We start from the raw sequence: 20,361 nt of genomic DNA, 5'->3' as shown, positions 1-20,361 counted from the left end.
AGAGCAGCAGCAGCGGGCCAGGTGGAGGGAATGAGGAAGTTAGTAAGTTGGAGGAGTCAGGGCTCGGCTATGCTAGAGAGCCATTGCAATGCCCTGACCAAGAGGTGGAGGGGAACAGGCAGCCCCTTTCGGCACCTGAATTAAGGTGCGCCACCAAACATAAGGTCGGGAGGAGACATTTCAGGGTGCCCAAACTCTTATGCTGGGCACATAACAGGAAACGTCCACTCCCAGATTCTGCGAGTGACCGAGAGGTCATGTTTCCTGCTATCTCTGCACTGTAAATACTATGCACAATAAAACTCTTAAAGACAGAGCGGACATGGGCATCTTTACTCAAGAGTAGCTGCAACAGCACCATTACAGTTTTAATACAGAAAATTCGAGGTTTGAAAAAGAACTACAGGAGGATAATGTGAAATTGATTTCAAAAATGTATAAACTGCTGTTAGAATGGTATACAAAAGATGAAGAAGTGAAATCATTAATGATACAATGGAAAAGGGATATTAGAAATCATATACAATGGGCATCATGGGGAAAATTATGGAGGGAAGATTTAAAATTTACAGCGTGTATGTTGAAAGAGAACTATATGAAAATGGTGTATTTCTGGTACCTAACTCCTAATAAACTAGCAAAAATGTATAGAACTGCTACAGTAAAGAACCACATGTAAAAAAATAAAAGTATATTGGGAAATGATTTACAGTCGTACCTCGGGTTGCGAACACCTCGGGTTACGAACAACCCGGGTTACGAACTTCGCAAACCCGGAAGTATTTTCGCCGTGCGCGTGTGCGCATGCGCAAAGCGCGAAAATAGTGAAAATAGCGCTTTGCGCATGTGCAAAATGGCGGTTCGGGCCCTTTCCGGATTACGAACTTTTTGGGTTACGAACTGCGACCCGGAATGGATCGCGTTCGTAACCCGAGGTACCACTGTATAACAAATTGGGGGGAAAATGTTTAAAATAAATTTTGTAAAAAAACAACAACAACCCTGAAGCTTTCTTACTAGGAATTTTAGGTCCAGAAATACCTAAGGATCAGAAAAAAAGAAGAAGAAGAAGAAGAAGAAGAAGAAGAAGAAGAAGAAGAAGAAGAAGAAGAAGAAGAAGAAGAAGAAGAAGAAGAAGAAGAAGAAGAAGAAGAAGAATGTATGACCAGAGAGAACAGAGTGCTGGACTACGTGGGGGAGGGTCTTTTACATGATCCAGCTGGGCTTCTCTTAAGTTCTTTCTGTAAGAATCACACCTGTTGCCTAGCACAATTTCCCCTCAGGCCACACCCACCACTGGCATGCAGCCCTCTGCCCCCTGGAAGGCTGTCCATGGGCATAAAAATGTACTTTGATTAATCACCTTCCTATTTATTTGGAACGGTTTCATTGTGTTGAGTTCTTCCCCATAGTCTGAGGGGGCACAAACATGAGGCAGGTTTCCTATTCTACCAGCTAGGCCTATGCTCTCCTATCTGGTTCTTAGCCTTCTCTTAGCAGTGAAGGGTAATAGATCAATGGTAGAGCATCTGCTTTGCATGCAGAAGGTCCCAGGTTCAAACCCCAGCATCTCTAGGTAAAGGTAAAGGGACCCCTGACCGTTAGGTCCAGTCGTGGACGACTCTGGGGTTGCGGCGCTCATCTCGCTTTACTTGCCGAGGGTGGCGCTGTGGGTTAAACCACAGAGCCTAGGACTTGCCGATCAGAAGGTCGGTGGTTCGAATCCCCGCAACAGAGTGAGCTCCCGTTCCTCGTTCCCTGCTCCTGTCAACCTAGCGGTTTGAAAGCATGAAGTGCAAGTAGATAAATAGATACCGCTACAGCGGGAAGGTAAAAAGTGTTTCCGTGTGCTGCTCTGGTTCGCCAGAAGCGGCTTAGTCATGCTGGCCACATGTACGCCGGCTCCCTCGGCCAGTAAAGTGAGATGAGCGCCACAACACCAGAGTCGTCCACAGCTGGACCTAATAGTCAGGGGTCCCTATACCTTTACCTTTACCTAGCAACCTCTTATGCAAGAGCAGGGGCTTCAGTGCGATTTCTTACCTTTCTGCCTGGATTGCCAGGGAATCCGGGATGCCCATCATATCCACGCTGCCCCTAAGGGAAGAGATGGAGAGAAAAGAGAGATGGAGGCAAAAAGTGAAGGCAGACTACTCCAGACACAACTTTAAAACCAGGTTTAATTCAACATGCACACGCCCTTTCCCCAAGCCAAGCTTTGGGGAGGAAAAACCTGTTCTGCAGCTTATAAAAAAGGGCGGTTGATACATCATTTGATTTCATTTCCCCCCTCGCCTTTGACACCCAGTGTATGTATTTTCAGGACCCACCCCATTTTTTTGTGATTGAATTTTTTTTTAACTGCAAGTTTAAAAAAATGTCTTTAATGTCGCATTTTAAAATTGCTGCAACTTGCCCTTAGTACCTTAAGGTGAACTGAACATATTCATAGTAATGATATTAATAGTATTAATACATATTAATAGTAAAGATAACAACAACAACAAAAACAACTTCTCATAAATTACTTCGAACATAAATTTAACAGGAAAAGCATCAACAGTAAAAAGTTAAAAAGCAATCCCATACATAGTGTGCCTTGTTTCAGTTATTTTACTTTTTTTTATCTTTTGCATTTTCTGTGATTTTGTTGTGTTTTCTTTTGTATTCATTTGTACAATGCTTTGGTGGGGCTTTGAGCAAAAAAAAAAAAGCATTACACTCATAAAGCAATGAATGTATGTCTACAATGAAAATGAAATTGGCAAAACAATTTCAAACCAATACTGACAAAGTGTGGTGGAATAAATAAGTTTGGAATAAAATCTGACAGGAGAAAAGTTAGTGGTAGATGTTAGTGGTAGATGGCACTGATTCAATGCTTATGATATTTTATTCTCTTGCTCATTATGCTGTTTTAAATGTGCATTTTATACTTGACTTCTTTTATTGTTTTCTTTCAAAAAGTTTAAGATTCTTTTGGTTAACTCTTCCATATTAAATATGAATTCCGTAGTCAACCTTTTGAATTCTGTAGTTTTATTTTGAAATATTTAAGATAACATTTTAGTTTCCTGTTAAATACATTGCGTTGAATGTACACTTTGATTTTCAGTAATGTTTTATTCTGGATTGCTTTATTTGATCTTTTAATGTGTTGTAAACTGCTTTGAGATTCCAACCTCCCCTAAAAATAGGTATAAAGCAGTGTAGAAATGAAATGAACAACAACAACAACAACAACACAACCACCACCACCACAACAACAATTTAGTGGTGCTGGGGGGGATATCCAACCCCAACACCAGTTTTATGACACATTACACTTTTTAAACCTGAGAAGATGGTGGCAGAGAAAAAGGGCTTGAGCCCCTACCAGAGACAGACTCACTACAACTGCAGGAGCCACTGAGGGCTTGTCTATACTTGCCCTGGTGCTTTCTCCCGGGGACACCCGCTGTTACCGCTGAATCAGAGCAAACATCAATCAGCCTTTCTCTAGATTAACGTTTGCTCTGATTCAGCACTAAAGAGTGGATTTTCCAGGGGAAAGTAGCGGGGCAAAGGCAAAACTTCTCAGACACTTGCCTAGACAAGTAAAAGGTGAAAGATTTATACGATCTGAGGTGAAACCAGAGTAAAAAGCACAGGACAGGTAGAAAATCCCTTAAAGGTAAAGGGGACCCTGACCATTAGGTCCAGTCATGACCGGCTCTGGGGTTGTGGCGCTCATCTCGCATTATTGGCCGAGGGAGCCGGTGTACAGCTTCCAGGTCATGTGGCCAGCATGACAAAGCCGCTTCTGACAAACCGGAGCAGCACATGGAAACGCCGTTTACCTTTCCGCTGTAGCGGTACCTATTTATCTACTTGCACTTTGACGTGCTTTCGAACTGCTAGGTTAAAAACCCCTTAGACCTGTGCTTTTAGGCACAGGAGAAGTAGAAGTGTAGACAAGCCCTCAGACAAGCAAAAATAACTAGGAAGCAGCTCAGCGATGGGTTCACCATCAAAGCCATGATGAAAAAAACACTGCGATAGAAAACAAAGCACCTACAATTGATTCATCTGGCATCAATCAGAAAAAAGGGTGTTCTCTGTCATTATGGAACAGTCTCCCCCTAGAGATTCAGTGGATACCTTCAGTGGTGTGTTCCCATTAGTCAAAGACATTCCTGCCCACCCAAGCATATCCACCCCCTGGATCAACCAGCTCACCTTTTTGTTATTTATTCTTGACCTACTCGATGATCCATATATATCGTATGGAGTTTTATGAAGTTGTATTGTTTTACATTGTAGTGGTATACAAATCAGTCAGCCTGTCAAGTCAGTTAGTCAACCAAATAGAATAAAAGTTGGTAGAAAATTAATACCTTTTCTCCTTTACGGCCTTTCTGACCAGCCAGACCTGGTAGACCTAGAGGCCCCTGAAATATACATACAAAGAAAGAGAATCTGGGGATAGCACAAACCCTTTATCACTATTTCATTTATTACTCTCTCCCCTGCCTCAGTTGGTACTGAGAACTGTGGGAAGGAAGACCGGATCTTTCTTCCTTCCATTAGTTTTTGTTCACCTATAGCATTTGGTTTTCTTGCCACCAAGTTGGCAAGCACTATCAAGCTTTGGGGTGGTGATGTCCCACTTCAACTTGGGAGGTGGGGTTTGCAGAGATTCCACCTTACCTTGTATAAGGTAAAAAACCACCCGAGGCTGGTGCTCACTGGGAACTGATAGGCAGGCCAATAACGGAACCAGAGCAAATGACAGGTGGAGCCAGAGCCAATATATGTCAGCTCATTCCAGTTCCATTCCTTTCTTCCTCCCTGATGAGTTCTACAAGGGCAGCACTGAGGCTGAGCAGGAGGAGGAAGCTGACAGCCAAGCTTGCCATAGCTGCCAAGTCTCCCGTTTTTCGCGGGAAACCCCCGGATTTTAATCCGTTTCCCGCTCTTATCCCGAATAGAAAAAAATCCCGGAAATCCCCTGGATTTCCTACCTGCCAGGGAGGCTCCATTTCGGTACCGCTCTGCCCATGTCTGGGCACCGGAAATCGGGCAGAATGGCACCGGAAGTCGCTTCTATGCATGTCCGGACATGTGTAGAAGTGACCTCCGGTGCCGCTCTCCCCATGTCTGGGTACTGGAAATCGGGCAGCGCTGGCACTGGAAGTTGCTTCTACGCGTGTCCAGACATGCGTAGAAGCGACTTCCAGTGCCGCGCTGCTGCTGATCCAGCATTTTTCAGCGGGAGACTTGGCAGCTATGAAGCTTGCCCCTTTGCTGGATGTTAAGTAAAAAGGTAGAGAAGGTGGGTAGGGGCTGGAGGAGGCAGACTGAGCTTGGAGGGGCAGTGCCCCAGTCACCCTAGTGGACCAGCCTTCACTGCCCCAAACACTCAAAGGCACCCTGGTTTGACTGGGGGTTCATGCAAAGTGTATGCACACCTCTAATAAGCATGATGTATCAAGGCAGGGTGGGGAATACAGAGCCACAGGAAAGCATCCCGACAAAGCATATAGTTCCAGCAAATATATTGGGATTCTTTTGCAGTATGTAACCCATTTTCTTAGGGTGAATCAGAATTCTGGAGGGGAGGGGTCCATGGAAGAATTTGATAATATGGTGATTGACTTAGATTCTAATACATGGTACTCCACCTGTTGGCCTGATGCCCCTTCCTGTCCCAGATCTCCTTTCTTGCCTGGGGGCCCCTGAAAGAAAGAAAGAAAGAAAGAAAGAAAGAAAGAAAGAAAGAAAGAAAGAAAGAAAGAAAGAAAGAGTAATACTAGAGCTGAAAGCTTATTCAATGAATCAGAACTAAAAACATTTAGCTCGCCTAAAACAGAAATCCACAGGTTCCCATCTTCAAATTTTGCTTCTAGAGGGTCACAGATTAGGAAGTTGCCTTATACTGAGTCAAATCCATTGGTTCATGTAGTTTAGGATTGTCTACGCTGGCTGGCAGCAGCTCTCCAGGGTTTCAGATTGTCTTTTCCAGCCCTGCCTGGAGCTGCTGGGGGAAATTCAGGTGCTCTAAAACCTTCCCTTTATCCTGAATGCCCATTGGTGGATTATAATGTATCTCTAATTAATCCAGTCTTCTAATTGAATACGCACATGTATTCAGAGATATATGTCCTATGTGAAATCCCTCCCCACTGATCCCCTAAATGAATAGAAAGATGAGCAAGGAGAACCAACTCACATCAAGACCAACTAGCCCTGCTGCTCCAGTTTTACCAGGGGAACCACAATCACCCTAAAATTCAAGGGAGAGAAAACAAACATGTTCAATTGTAAAATCACAAGTGCAACCAAAGAGGAGTATGCAACTATTATATCTTGCCAGTAGCATAGCTAGCCAGGGGCAGGGCGGGGAGAGGTAGGGAGCCTGCACTGGGCGGGGAGGCATAGGGTGCCATGGGGGGGGGTCTGTAGTGCACACTGTGACTGCTGTGCATTGGGGGGGGGGGAATCTGGCTAGCACGGTGGTTGCTGGGCATTTTGGGCACTGCAGGGGGGTGGAGCCACTTCCCGTCCCTGAAAACGTCTGCTACGGAATTTTGGTGGCTGCCCTAAAAATAGCTCGGGTGCCGGCAGAGGTTTCTATGTGGCTGTGTATTGCCTTCTGCCTGCAGTTAAAAGATGTACAGCCCACTCTTTATCAGCTCTACCTCATTCCACTGCATGAGTAGACCAGGCTCTGTAGAACAGATCTGTGGCTACTAGCTATGAAAGCTATGTTCTACCTCCCCTGTCAGAGGCAGTGTGCCTCTTGTGACCTGCAGCTGGGAAATGCAAGTAGGTAAAGGTGCTGCTGTGCTTAAGTCCTACAGGCTTCATCTGGACATCTGGTTGCCCATTGTGAGAACAGGATGCTGAACTAGATGAGCCTTTAACTTGGTTCAGCAGCGCCCTTTTTATGTGCTTATGTTCTTTTGCTCTTCTGATCTATGATACGATAAAGTAGATACAGCTTTCTTTGTGCAATACATGCTTTTCATGGAAAAGGTCCAGCCCTTTAAAAGCAATTGAATGCACCCGAGCACCTAGCTTTCCCAGTACACCAAGCTCCCCCATATCTTCTGACACACAGGCAGGTCTGAACCTTGATGTTTCTCTTTTTATACATGAGTTACTGCCAAAATATGGCCCCAAGAATTGCTCAGAGGGGTTTGGAAGTGAGATCATTGCTACATATTACATATTTCAACTTCCCAAAAGCAGAGAAAATTAAGGGCAGCGCTGAAGGGTTTAATGCATTGTCTTGCTTTTAAGATGAGAGAGCGTAAGAGACCTAGGTTCTAACATCAGTTTCATTTATACAAGCAGAGCAAAGTGGAATCAAAGAGGCTCCTCCTGCAGCAGGTAAATCTGCCACTGGGGTTCCCAGAGGGCGGCTGTATCCTCTTATGCATCCTCCGCTTTAGTTATATCATACAAAGACAATGCAGTCTCTGCCTTCTACCTGTCTATTTTGGAGTGCAAAATCAAATGGCAAACTTCTTCCCAAAGTGCTTTTCTGGCAACATCCAACCTCCTAAAGGTGTCATCTCCAAAGGCTGGAGAGAGATTCTCTGATATCAAGGAACATTACAATTCTTTTGCTAAGAAACTAAGCACTTACCAGTTTCCCACACAAAGTGAAAGGTCCATACACTGTAATCAAGATGGCAAGACTCAACAACACCATCAACTAAGAGCTAGGTGTTACCTTTTGGCCAGGCTCTCCTTTCCCACCTATATCTCCTTTCGATCCTTCCCGGCCATCAAAACCCTGGAGACCTTGAACACCCTTGGTACCCACGGGGCCTGCTGCACCCTAGGGAATGCAAATGAGAGAGACAGCACATTTTTTTTTACTTTTTTTTTGAAAATGCCAAGCAAGAAAAGATGGTGCCCCATCCCAGCAACATGGTGGGAAATGTAGTTTTCCTAGCGTTCTTTTTTTCTTCTTATTTCCACTCTGACAGAAAAACGAGGATATCAAGCAACTGCTTTATTCATTCTCAATTGCTGCCAATTTTCTTTCATCTTCCTTGCATTTACTGCTTTTGTGGAACATCTAGAATTTGTGTGAATGTGTGTACACATGCATGCACTCAGGGCCGTCTTAAGTATATTTGGTGCCCTGGTGTCGTGGTGTGACGGATCCCTCCGGCGCCCCTGCCCTGCCCCGTTTCCCAGCGCGGCGGGCGGGCGGGCACAGCTCCGCGGTGGGGGCAGCTGCGCAGCGCCCACCCCCTGGCGGGCAGGCGCCCTGCACCACCCAGCCTGGCTGTAGGGCCGGCCCTGCATGCACTCACTGGAGCTGAAGTCCAACAACATCTCATGCATGGGGGAGGAGCACAGGTTCCCCAACCCTGCTAGATAAACTCTTAATCTGAGCAGCTTCACTGCTGAATCAGCAGCTCCTGAGCTCTGCCTTCCTGAACCATAATAATAGACAGTACTTACAGAAGGACCTGGCTTGCCCTGATCTCCCTTCCTCCCATCTTCTCCTGGGAAGCCCTGAAATAAAGAAATAACAGCAACACTTTCAGTCACAGTCATATTTCATTTATGCAATGCTTGCATGTTCAAAATGTTTCAACGACTTTTATTTTGTTAAAATGCTTATGAAGAATCATATAAGGTAGGTCAGGATTCTTATCCACATTTTGCTAACATTTTGTGTGTGTTTGTGGCTGAGGCAGAGACTAGGTAAGCAGAGAGTGGCAGCAGTATCATCAGTAGTTAGTACTGTGGGATAACCAGCCTCATATAACCAACATGCCTAAGTAATTAATGCAAGACAGGGTTAATACTACAGAGTAAGCTTAGCTACGGTACATCCACTTCCTTTTCATTGGGAGGAAATGGGTAACCAAGCCTATTGTTCTCCCTCAGTCTACCTAAGAAGCTCAGTGTGTGAGGAGGACTGAGCTGATTGTGCCAAGCTCAGACCACATGGCTCTCATGAGCCATTTGTTACTATACCAATAATTTAAGAACTTGTACCACTTTGGAACTAAATTAAGTTTTACTGCCTGTGCAACCTTTCTGACTGATGTATGGAAAGGCACAAGATGCTGAACTTTGGAGAATTGTAAGTAAACCATTGTACAGTGGTACCTTGGTTTAAGTACACAATTGGTTCCGGAAGTCTGTACTTAACCTGAAGCATACTTAACCTGAAGCAAACTAATGAAAAGTGGATTAATCAGTTCCAGACGGTCCACGGAGTACTTAAACTGAAGCGTACTTAACCTGAAGTGAACTTCCCCATTGAAAGTAATGGAAAGTGGATTAATCCGTTTCAGACGGGTCCGCGGAGTACTTAAACTGAAAGTATTCTAACCGAACCGTACTTAAACTGAGGTAGGACTGTAACTTAATAAATGTGTGTTCTTTTCCTATGGTGGGGGGGGGAAGAGGAGATTATTTTGGAACTCACTTGAAAATATATATATATTAAAGGCCAACAGCATATACTTCCACACTTTACTTTGCTGCATATTTTGAGTTTTAAAATCTCTGCTGGTGTTCTCTCACCAAAAAGTACTTGCCTCACACCTGGATCTTGGCATCCAGGGAATTCTCTTTTTATACCTACTTTGCTTCCTTGCCACCATCAAATACATGCTAGGCTGTTGAAAGGGCATGGGGGGGGGACTTTAGCTCAATGGCACAGCATCCGCTTTGTTTGCACAGGGTCCCTGATTCAATCTCTGGCATCCCCAGGTGGGGCTGGGAGAGACACCTCTTTGCAGCACCAGTGTGCCACTGCTAATCCTGCTAGTCACTACAGGATATACTGAACTAGACAGGACCAATGGTTAGACTTGGGTCAGGCAGCCTCCATATGCTTGTTTTATTCAGCTCTTTATTCAGAGCCAAGAGGGCTTGGAACATACATTGCTCTTTGATGAAAGACAAAGAGCTGAGTGACAGAATCCATACTTCCTATGCAAAAGACCTCCAGTTCAGTCCTCAGCATCTTCAAGTAGACTCTTTCCTGAAACCGTGGAGAGCCACTGCCGGTCAGTGCAGAAAGTACTGAACTAGCTGCAACAGTGGTCTAGTCTGGATGAGGCAATTTCCCACATTTCTATGAAGAACATCTGCCTCTAGTTGGAGTCTCTGTCTGGAGGGTTGTGGTAACACTGGCTGCTAGTGATGGATAAATCTGCTGATGTGCTTCTCTTAATTTCTTCCTTTTTCCCTCTGAAGGTCAGCTCTCCACATTTCTCCATAAATTTGTGGTGTTAAACAAACAAAAATCCTCTCAAACGTCTGACAGCATTTTAATGTTCTCCTATTTCTAGTGTAAATTTCCTCCCCATGCTTACATTGTGGTTTTATGTTGCAAACCACCCTGAGATCTATGGATGAACAGGCTGGTATACAAATTTAATAAATAATAATAATAGACAGCACCTGGTACTCCAGATCTATCATTATGAGGGCAATGTGATCCAGCTATACATCTGATTTACACAACTTTTTGCAAGCAATATTGTTTTACAGAATGCACTGTTGTATGCTATTTTCTCCAGCACGTGAATTTTTCTTTTTCTTTAAATTTTCTTTATACTTTTCAGATATATGCATTTCACTGATTTTACAATCATTTTGACATTTTAAAACTTGACTTCCTTCCCCCTTTCCGCAGTTCCTTAAATTTATTTTTAATATCTTCTGCATATCCAAATTCATTAAACTTACTCAGTTATTTATCTTCTTTAAATATATACTCTTACGTAGCTGCAGGTTATTATTATAATCCTGCCAGTGTTTTTATGTGTCTATGTGATTACAGTGGCGTAGCTAGCCGCCTGGCTGCCCGGGGCGGCAAACCCGAAGGCACCCCGTCATTGCGCACACAGGAGGCATGCAATGCAGCGCCACGGCAAACCCCACAAGCAAGCCACAGAGTGAGGCTTCTTCTCCATTGGGGCTTCTCCTCCATGGCAGTGGCCGCGTCACACGGCAGTGGCCGTCGGAGGTGGTCAGCCCCATCCAGCCTGCTGCCCCCCGCCCAGCCTGCTGCCCGTGGTGGCGTCCCCCCCGCCCCCTATTACTACGCCACTGTGTGTTTACAGTTTATCTGTAAATATTCAACAAACCATTTCCATTCCTTTATAGAAAGTGTGTTATCTTGATTTCTTATTCTTCCAGTATGTGCATTTTTCATGCAGGCTTTCCTCTAATATGTCTAGTTTTGCACACATTTATTTATTTTAGAAGCAAAAAAACCTTGAGAAGTGTGAATTTTGAAGGATGGCTGTGTTTTGATTTGCATATCGTTTCAGTAAGTGCAAATCTGATAGCATCCTGTTAAAATGTGAACATTATTATTATTATGAAATTTCTATACCGCCCTTTGCCCGAAGATCACAGGACGGTTTACAGTATCAAAACACCTACTGATGGTATTCCAGACCTATCATTATGAGGGGAGTGTGAGTCACCTTTACATATTATTTATATCTCAAGAAGAATGAGATTTGGGTACCAAGTGTCTTGCCCTTACCGCCCGTCCGGTAGCACCACTGGGTCCAATTGCACCATGAGGTCCTGGCTTTCCCTGAGAGGAAGAAGAAAAGAAGGGTGGGAAGAATTGTGAAATAGGAAGCGCCATTTTGCTACCTGGGAAACAGGTGAGCTGCCTCAGTTAAACTGATGATACTTACTCCCTGCACACACATATACTTCTCCCAAAGCTATAATTTTTTTTTGTCCCATATCCCTTACTCTACCAGTAAAGTCATGGGTACCTTCATTCCTTCAGGACCATCCAATCCAGGAAGCCCCCAGACTCCAATTTCACCCTGCAATGCCAAAAAAGAGCAAAGGTCACTGATTAGACACATCTCTCTGGCTTTGATGTGTGTCATGTTCCCAGCTTGAGGGCCCCAGTGTTGGCCTGAGGAAGGCTCTGATTCATTTGAATGTTGGGCCCCGCTCTAGGTGCGGCATAGGTTTCCTGGAGGTGCATGTTTCCTGGAGGTGCAACTACAGCAGCAGTAGAACACAACAAGAAGTTTCACCAGCATGCAGCAGCAAGTTGACATCAAACCACTGTTTATTTCGCAGTGCCACAAGTACCGCCACCTCTAATGCTGGCCATGCTGGCTAGGGGTTGATGGGAGTTGTAGTTCAACAACATCTAGAAGGCCACAGACCCTCCTATTCCTGCTTTGGGATCCAGGGGTACTGCTGAGCAGCCCAGCTTAGCAGTCCAAGTTGTCATGCCTCCTGTATCCTGCAATGATCTGGACACAGAGTTAGAGGCAGCAGGGGCACCAGATGGGGAGCCAGGTTTAGAACTGCCTGTGGAAGATAGAGAGACCACTGTGACAAAGATGGTTGGGCTCCCACCAGGTGGGAGACTATGGAAAGGAAAAGTGCCCATCTTCGGGCCAGAGGGTTGACTCCTTAAGGCTCTGAAGCTCTCAAGGGGGTGAAGAAGTAGTCTGGAGACAGAAGGATAAAAGGCCTCCCTCTGCCCCAATTGTTGTCTGTGCAAGTTGGATGTGCTCCAGGAACTGTTAACGTGCCTCACCTCCAGCTCTGCTGCTTTCCCTATGGCATTGGACCAGAACACAGCTCAAGGACTTGGCCAATGCCTAAACCTTGCCAATGTCACTTGCAGGTCCAGCATGACCTCTGTGAGGCCACAGCTACCGGTATTATATGTGACCTACCTGTGCTCCTCCTGCTCCTCCAGGTCCTGCAATTCCAGATATGCCTGCTTGGCCCTTTATGGAAAAATAGAGAAGAGAAAATGAGGCACAGGGTGAATTAAACTGATTCTCCCGATGGAAACTCTGGAGACAGAATCTGCCCTAGCTCCTTCCCCACTAGGAAAAAAAACAAACCCCATTTACGAGAGCATGCATGCTTTTTAGGCACAGAGACAATGCTTTGGAGTGAAAGCACTCATCAAAGGGCAGGGAAATCCACCTGCTTTATCAGTTTGATGTTTTTGTCACTTCTCCGTTTTATTGTTACAAAGGATGTTGTTATATTGCTGGAATGTTTTGCTCCTGTTTCTTTTTTTAAATTTCTTTTGGTAAAGAAATATTGTATGGTGCTCTGGAATTCATCAGAATGGAGGGTGGCCTAGAAATCTGTAAACAAATAAATGCATTTCTGATTCTGTAGGTCCAGGTTCACTAACTAGAGAAATCCCGGCACAGCAGTGGGACTTGTGGGTATCAACTCCCTCTCCTTTTGTCTATGACTGTTCAGCCAGGTTTGCAGGGGCTGATGGGTGTTGTAGTCTCCATCCCTGCATCATTAGTTGGAATGCTGTTAGTGTACTTGCCAAGAAACCTTCTTGTCCCTTTTCTCCTCTGCGGCCTTTTCCACCAACTGGCCCCATAGTGCCACGTGGCCCAGGCAGCCCTGAAGGTCCTCTGCTGCCATTGCTGCCCTGTTCCAGAAGAAAAAGGAGGAGGAGAAAGATTATTATCATTACTCCATTGGTTCTTAGTCTTTAAACCACTGGTGTGCCATGTCTGGGGGTGGGGTGGGGGGGTCCCCTGCTAATCATCTTCTAAGGATCACCTGCTGATTCAGGGGCTGTCTTCCACTCTGGGCAAATTTCTTGTGGCCTATGTCAATGGTGGGCTGTACAGTAGGCTAGTTTCTACACACACACACACACACACACACACACACCTACCTCTATCCTTCCTCCAGGCAAGTGAGTGGCATTACCAGAGCTTGAGAATAAATTCAAGCTAGGCAAAAACAGTTAAGGAGGGTGCCAAGAGCATGTGATTGGAGAGAGTCATGAGAGATGCAGAGAGAGAGAATCCTGTGGACCAGGTCTGAGGTTTCTCACCCATGTCATATAACTGTCCTCTGCTGGTTGTCTGAAGCCACTGCAACATTTTTTATTTTATTTTTACTGTTGGCCACTGTGAGAACAGGAAGCTGGACCAGATGGACCATTGGCCTGGTTCATTTAGGGATCTTCTTAAGTTTTTCATCCCTGACAATCATCCCTGATATCGGTCATGCTGACTGGAGCTGATGGGAATTGCAGTCCAACCTCTGAAGGACCACCGGTTCTCTATCTTTGTCCCATGTTAGAATAAAAGAATCCTAGGATTGTTGAGTTGGAAGGGACCCCCAAGGATCATCTAGTCCAACACTCTGCAATACAGTATATGCTGCTGCTGTTATATTTATTACCCACCCTTTACCAGTAGATTCCAGGGTGTGTTACAACCAATTTTAGATCAGTATTAAACACAGCCAAAACAAATTGCAACCACAGGAATACGCTGGGAATGAACATAGTGCAATGGATGAAGTGTCAGACCAGGACCTGAGAGCACAGGGTTTGAATCCCTACTCATTTGTGAAACCTGCTGGGTGACCTTGGACCAGTCTATCCTTACCCTACCTCATAGAGCTGTTGTGGGGATTAAATGAAGAAGGGGAGAACCATGTAGGCCGGCTTGAGCTCTTTGGGAATAAAAGTTGGGATATAAATGCAATAAATATTTAATAATAATAAATAAATTGTTTTCAAAGCTTGGACTTTTTTTTAATTAAAAAAACCCAGTATTCATGACACTCCCTGGGTGACCTTAGGCAATTCACACTCTCTCAGTTCTAACCTACCTCACAAGGATAACACGGAATGGGAAGATAACTATATATACCACCTTGGATTCCTTGAAGGAAAGATGGAATGTAAATGCAATAAACATGCAAATATGGTCAAAATGGAACACACTATGCTTTAAATGACTGCTTTCAATATTTATAAATATATATTTATATATATATATATTTATAAATCTGCCTCCCATTTCTCAATTTTGTCTCTGCTCTTCGTCATACCCAGTCCTGCTCAAGCTGTTTCATGATATTGTTTTAAGTACCGTATTTTTCCATGTATAAGACTAGGTTTCCCCTCCTAAAAAAAATAATGTCAAAAATTAGGGGGTGTCTTATACCCGGGGCCATCTCCCCCATTTTCCTAAAACTGAGTCCCCCAAAATAGGGGGCGCCTTATACATGGGGACATCTTATAGACAGAAAAATACAGTATATTCTAAGGAAAGAGAGAATATACCCTCAAGCCACTCAAACATTCTGAGAGATTATTGGTGAGAGGGAGCTAGACCGGGGAAAATCAGGACAGACCTACTACACCTTTTTCCCCTTTGGTCCCGGATCCCCCGGATCTCCAGGGTCCCCATCGTCACCCTGTAGAAGAGAAGCACATCTCTTTAGGAAAGGGGCTTTGCACCATAACATCAAACCCTGTGCTCAGAATTCCCCACAGCAACCCCATGCATGAATCCAGCTTGCGGATACTGAGTCCAATGACACTGGCCAATGGAATCTGTTGTTGTGTCACACCATGCCCACTGATGTGAATTAAATTTAGTGTGGCATGTCCAAAGGCCACAGTTGTGTAGTGCAACAGGCACTGCAATGTGAAAGGAATACTGGAGAACAGAGCAGAAAGACTAGCATTACAATCAGGAAAAAAAAATCCTGTAATATCCCCCACATCTGAATGCACCCTTGCTGTTGATAACCTGGCCTGACAAACCCACTTCAAAGGAATTGTGTGCAGGTTACCTCTTTCCCTAGCTCTCCATATCCACCAGGCTGCCCTTCTGGGCCCTTCTCTCCGGTCTCTCCAATGCCACCTTGAACTCCTGGAACCCCCGGGGCTCCTCTATTACCCTGGAAAGCAATAATAAAGAAAGTATGACATTGGAATGAGCTGCTATTGAGTCTGGATTTACTCACAGTATACTGATGGTGGTGGCAGCAGCAGCTGCAAACCACAAAAGGGTTCTTCCTCCAGACTCTCAGTGTATCAGGACAGATTAAAGAAAGTACTTCTTCATGCAGCACATGATTAAACTAGGGAGCTTATTCTCACACTGGCCAACTTGATGCCCATGAAAAAACTGCTAGCAGGACCCAAGCACAGCAACACTCTCCCCTCCTGTAGTTTCCCAACTGGTATTCAGAAGCATTACTCTGACTGCGGAGGCAGAGCAGAGCCACAGCCTTCTCCTTCATTAATTTGTCCAGTCCTCTTTTAGAGCCATCCAAGTTGGTGGCCAACACTGCCTCCTGTGGGAGTGAGTTCCATCGTTTAACTATGAGCTGTATGAAGAGGTCCTTAGTTTTACCTTTTCCTGAATCTTCCAACATTCAGCTTCATTGGATGCCCACAAGTTCTAGTGTTATGAGAGAGGGAAGAATGTTTTTCTCTGCCCACTTTCTCAGTGCCATGCATAATTCTATAAACTTCTATCATGTCATTAGTTCTCTAAACTAAAAACCAAATGCTGGAACCTTTACTCAACTGTAGCCACAAGAACCTTTGAGCAGATGAATGAATTTGGCAAATGTGAGTTCCCACAGGTGGAAGAATGCCTATCAAGCTTCTTCCTATAGAACAAGAGCAACATCCTCTGAATTTTAAGATTCTCAAAACCCAGGTGGTTCAAGAGAAAACCTGTTAGCACTCACCTGTTCCCCCTTTAACCCAGGTTGACCTTCCACTCCAGGTAAGCCTGGGACACCCTAGAGGGAAAAGAAACACACTATAATAATCCTGCACTCTGTTTTAAACACACACATGCACATAGAAAAAGGAGAGCACAAATATCACAGGTTGGTGGATTTCACAAAGTTTCGGTATGGATTAAGGATAGGGGATAGTCCCGGATTTGCACTTTGCAAACAAGACACAGTTCTCATTTGTGTGTCAAATGTATAAAAGTGAGACACTTTTGGCTAGTACCGGTATAAGCATTTTAACAAGCAATTTCCCTCTTATCAGAGCGCAATCACATATATGAAATCGCATTCTGAAAGAAGGAAATTGCTTGTCAAAATGCTAATACTAGCCAAAACTGTGTACAAAAAATACTCACATTAGGAGAAAGCTGCATGAAAATGGATACAAATTTTCATGCAGCCTTTTTTTTTTTGCAATGGGAGAACTGAAGTTGATGTGTTTGCATTTTTGTGTATAGAATATTTAGGCCCTATCTGCACCACTGTAGTTTAAGGGTGCTGAGAGTTGCTAGGACAATACCATCACCAGCAGTCCCTTTACAGAGTTCCAATTCCCAGAATTCTCTTTAGGTATTTTTTAATACATCTCCATTGAGGTTCTAGCATTGTAAACAGGACAGCACCTGATAGAAACCAAAAAAGAGAGGGAAAGAGGATGTATTCCACTATATTTCCATACCTGCTCTCCATCCAGCCCACTGACACCAGCTGCACCAAGGCCTCCAGAGGCACCCTAAAGAAAAAAAGGTATTCAACAATAGAGGTTGCAAAAGATAGGTTTACACAGAGCAGTGTTGCTCAGACTGGGAAAGCCCACAGCTTAGTGGTAGAGTATATAGTTGGCACGCAGAAAGCCCCAGGTTCAATCCCAGGTATTTCCAGGCAAGCAATTCAAATCCAACATTGACACCAACTGGGATAAATATTTCAGAAGGTAAATATGGAGAGTGGCATGTATTTAGGTAAAGGTAAAGGGACCCCTGACCATTAGGTTTAGTCGTGACCGACTCTGGGGTTGCGGCGCTCATCTCGCGTTATTGGCCGAGGGAGCCGGCATACAGCTTCTAGGTCATGTGGCCAGCATGACAACGAACAGAGCAGCACACGGAAACACCGTTTACCTTCCCACTGTAGTGGTACCTATTTATCTACTTGCACTTTGACGTGCTTTCGAACTGCTGGGTTGGCAGGAGCTGGGACCGAGCAACGGGAGCTCACCCCGTCGCGGGGATTCGAACCGCCGACCTTCTGATCGGCAAGCCCTAGGCTCTGTGGTTTAATCCACAGCGCCACCCGGGATGTATTTAGCAGGTGCCAAAAGGGCAACAGAGAAGGTGCCTGTCTGATATGCAATGGGAGGGAGTTCTAAGTTCTAACATGACACCAAAAGTCCAACATTGTTGGACCTCCTGAAAGGATAGCATTTGCAGAGTATGCTCCTGCAGAACAGAGGGATCAGTTGTGTACACAGGAGATGAGATGATCTTTTAAGATTAGTATTCCAGCTCTTACGAGAACAAAATAATGTCTTTAGCTCTTTGACATGTAGCAACCTTGGAAGACAAGTGTGTGGGTGATATCCTCTTACTTCCCCCTTAACTTACCTTTTCTCCTTTCTCTCCAATGGGCCCCACTAGACCTCTTGGCCCATCTGTTCCCTGTAAAGATAGTATGCAGTTTACAATTAAGGACAAGTGGACATCTCCTGTTGTACATTAACATTGTTTTGTTTGATGATAATCTGTTGCTCCACCTGCCTACCAGGATAAACTCAGAAAAAATGTCTAAAATTAAATCCTGGAAATAGCAGGTGAGTTCCTTATTGTTATTTTAATTGTACTTCCTTCTCATGCTCCCCACCCCCTTTACAGGTTATTGATGGTAATAGTTAAATCAGGAAAACCTGAGGAAATCACTTAAATCAATGCACATACGCACTAGTGTAGTAGGCTAATTTCTAGTAATACACTCACTCATCTCTGTCTTCCATTCAGGCATTATCAAGGGTGCCATTCCAGCCAGGTAAAAACACTCAAGTAGGATGTGAAGTAGGGCTGGTGAGGGGTGCAGTCTGGGGAGAATCTCAAGAGGCTTGGGGGACTGCTTTTGGCCCCCAAGCCAGGGCTTTCCATCTTGGCATATGTAACAGTGAAACTGTCCTTCAATCACAGCACAGAGAGACCAGCGATTATTTTCTCTATGGGACAAAGGGGTTGGCTTGTTTACACAAGCCATCTGGGCACTCTTCGATACTGATATCCCTTCAGTCCTGCCTGGCTAAGAAGACCCTCTTACCCCCTACTGAACCTGGAGCTGTCACCAAGCTCCAAACCACATAGCATCCAGGCACAGATACATATATGTACATACCGGGTACCCTGATGGACCAGTCACTCCACCTGGACCAATGGACCCCACCTCTCCTGCTGGTCCTTGCTTTCCTGGGATGCCATTTTGTCCATGTATGCCAGGAAGTCCCTATGGAGTAGGAAAAAACATTTCTTGGTGGTGGTGGTGGGGAATCAGGGTGCATAAATGCATTCCATAAAGGAAGAAAAGAACATTTTCAGTTGCAAGCTCATAAAGAGATGAGGATCCCTTCTTTCTTGCCATGACTGTGGGAAGGGGCATGGCAGGATCAGGACTAAGTGAGCCCTTACCCATGCTCAGGTAACCATATGCTTACCAAGGTTCCAGGAAATCCCCTGGGGCCCACATCTCCCATTCTGCCCTGAAAGAAATGAGAAGGTTATTCCTGCAGAGGATGGACACCATCTTTTCATACTCTAGCCTCTAGTTTTCATATTCATCTTTGAGCAGGGTGGGGTACTGCAGGATGAGCACTTTTAGCAGGATAACGTTGTGGTGTTTATCATTTAGTAGGGTGGAGTAGGTGGTGTGCTTTTATAATACTGCATGATGAACACTTTTACTAAAATAATGTAGTTGTGCTCTTTTGATGCTGGTTTAGATTTTGCATTTGTATGTTTTTTTTTAAAAAATTGCAGGTTGCTTTGAGGCATTTTCTGCAGTAAGTGATGAATAACTGTTAATAATAATGTGACTCATCAGTTGAAACTGGCATGTTGATATGGATGGCGGCAGGGAGAATAAAGTGGAAACTTCTGCTGGTCTATTCTCACCTACCCCCCCTCCAGGTGCCACAGCTCTGATTCTGCCCCATCCCACCCACACTGCTGATAGAGCCGATCACTTATCTGCCATGTGAGGTCTGTCTTGGTCACGAAGAATAATAAAAAATGATTTCATTCTCATTTATTAAAACTAGGACTGTGGGGGCTGGTATGTGGCTCTCCATATGTTTTTGGACTCCAATTGCCATCAGCCCCGGCGTGGCCCATGGCCAGGGACTATGGGAGTCATAGTTGCACCTGGAAGGCCATAGTTTAGCCGCCCTTAATGTAGAGACATGCTCTCACCCACAGCTATGATGTCACACAAAGGCACACATTATGCAGGCCCAGGTGATCAGTATTAGTGTAAGGGTGAGCAGGTCAACTTATGTATGACAGAATGGAATAAAATAATAATAATAAATAAATAAAATAAAATAGGAGATGTTACTTTAAAAAAAATGGAGATGAGGAGGGAAACATACCTGTGGGCCAGGAAGGCCTTTCATGCCAGGTGGCCCTGGTGGACCCTATGCAGGGAGAAAAGCCAAACAAGGTAAAAAAAACAAACCCTCTGCTGCCAAGTGACCACTCAGGGCTCTCGGACCCCCCAAGTGTCCCTATTTTCCAGGGACGTCCCTGATTTAGAGAAACCATCCTGGTTTCT

At 44.7% G+C, this 20,361-nt stretch overlaps 2 protein-coding genes across 3 annotated transcripts in view; both read right to left on the bottom strand.

The window, feature by feature from the left end:
- LOC118084246 (uncharacterized) overlaps positions 1–12,744 on the bottom strand; it is a 28,105-nt gene extending 15,361 nt beyond the window's left edge. For both annotated transcript variants that reach the window (XM_035113624.3, XM_088665003.1), the window contains exons 1-9: positions 12,696–12,744; positions 11,766–11,819; positions 11,522–11,575; positions 8,464–8,517; positions 7,721–7,828; positions 6,212–6,265; positions 5,664–5,717; positions 4,377–4,430; positions 2,044–2,097 (exon numbers count right to left, since the gene is read on the bottom strand). In XM_035113624.3, the coding sequence (XP_034969515.3) occupies positions 2,044–2,097; positions 4,377–4,430; positions 5,664–5,717; positions 6,212–6,265; positions 7,721–7,828; positions 8,464–8,517; positions 11,522–11,575; positions 11,766–11,771 (438 nt within the window). In that variant the 5' untranslated portion in view covers positions 11,772–11,819; positions 12,696–12,744. The remainder of the gene's footprint in view (positions 1–2,043; positions 2,098–4,376; positions 4,431–5,663; positions 5,718–6,211; positions 6,266–7,720; positions 7,829–8,463; positions 8,518–11,521; positions 11,576–11,765; positions 11,820–12,695) is intronic.
- Positions 12,745–13,092: 348 nt separating this feature from the next.
- Positions 13,093–20,361, bottom strand: part of COL27A1 (collagen type XXVII alpha 1 chain) — a 111,137-nt gene continuing 103,868 nt past the window's right edge. The window contains exons 37-45 of the mRNA XM_088665002.1: positions 20,180–20,224; positions 19,247–19,291; positions 18,931–19,038; positions 18,165–18,218; positions 17,240–17,293; positions 16,510–16,563; positions 15,601–15,708; positions 15,166–15,219; positions 13,093–13,426 (exon numbers count right to left, since the gene is read on the bottom strand). Of these exons, the coding sequence (XP_088521128.1) occupies positions 13,229–13,426; positions 15,166–15,219; positions 15,601–15,708; positions 16,510–16,563; positions 17,240–17,293; positions 18,165–18,218; positions 18,931–19,038; positions 19,247–19,291; positions 20,180–20,224 (720 nt within the window). The 3' untranslated portion in view covers positions 13,093–13,228. The remainder of the gene's footprint in view (positions 13,427–15,165; positions 15,220–15,600; positions 15,709–16,509; positions 16,564–17,239; positions 17,294–18,164; positions 18,219–18,930; positions 19,039–19,246; positions 19,292–20,179; positions 20,225–20,361) is intronic.

This window comes from Zootoca vivipara, chromosome Z2 (assembly GCF_965207765.1).
Source record: "Zootoca vivipara chromosome Z2, rZooViv2.hap1.1, whole genome shotgun sequence".
Taxonomy (NCBI): Eukaryota; Metazoa; Chordata; class Lepidosauria; order Squamata; family Lacertidae; genus Zootoca; species Zootoca vivipara.
This window is presented reverse-complemented; position numbering and strand designations above follow the sequence as displayed.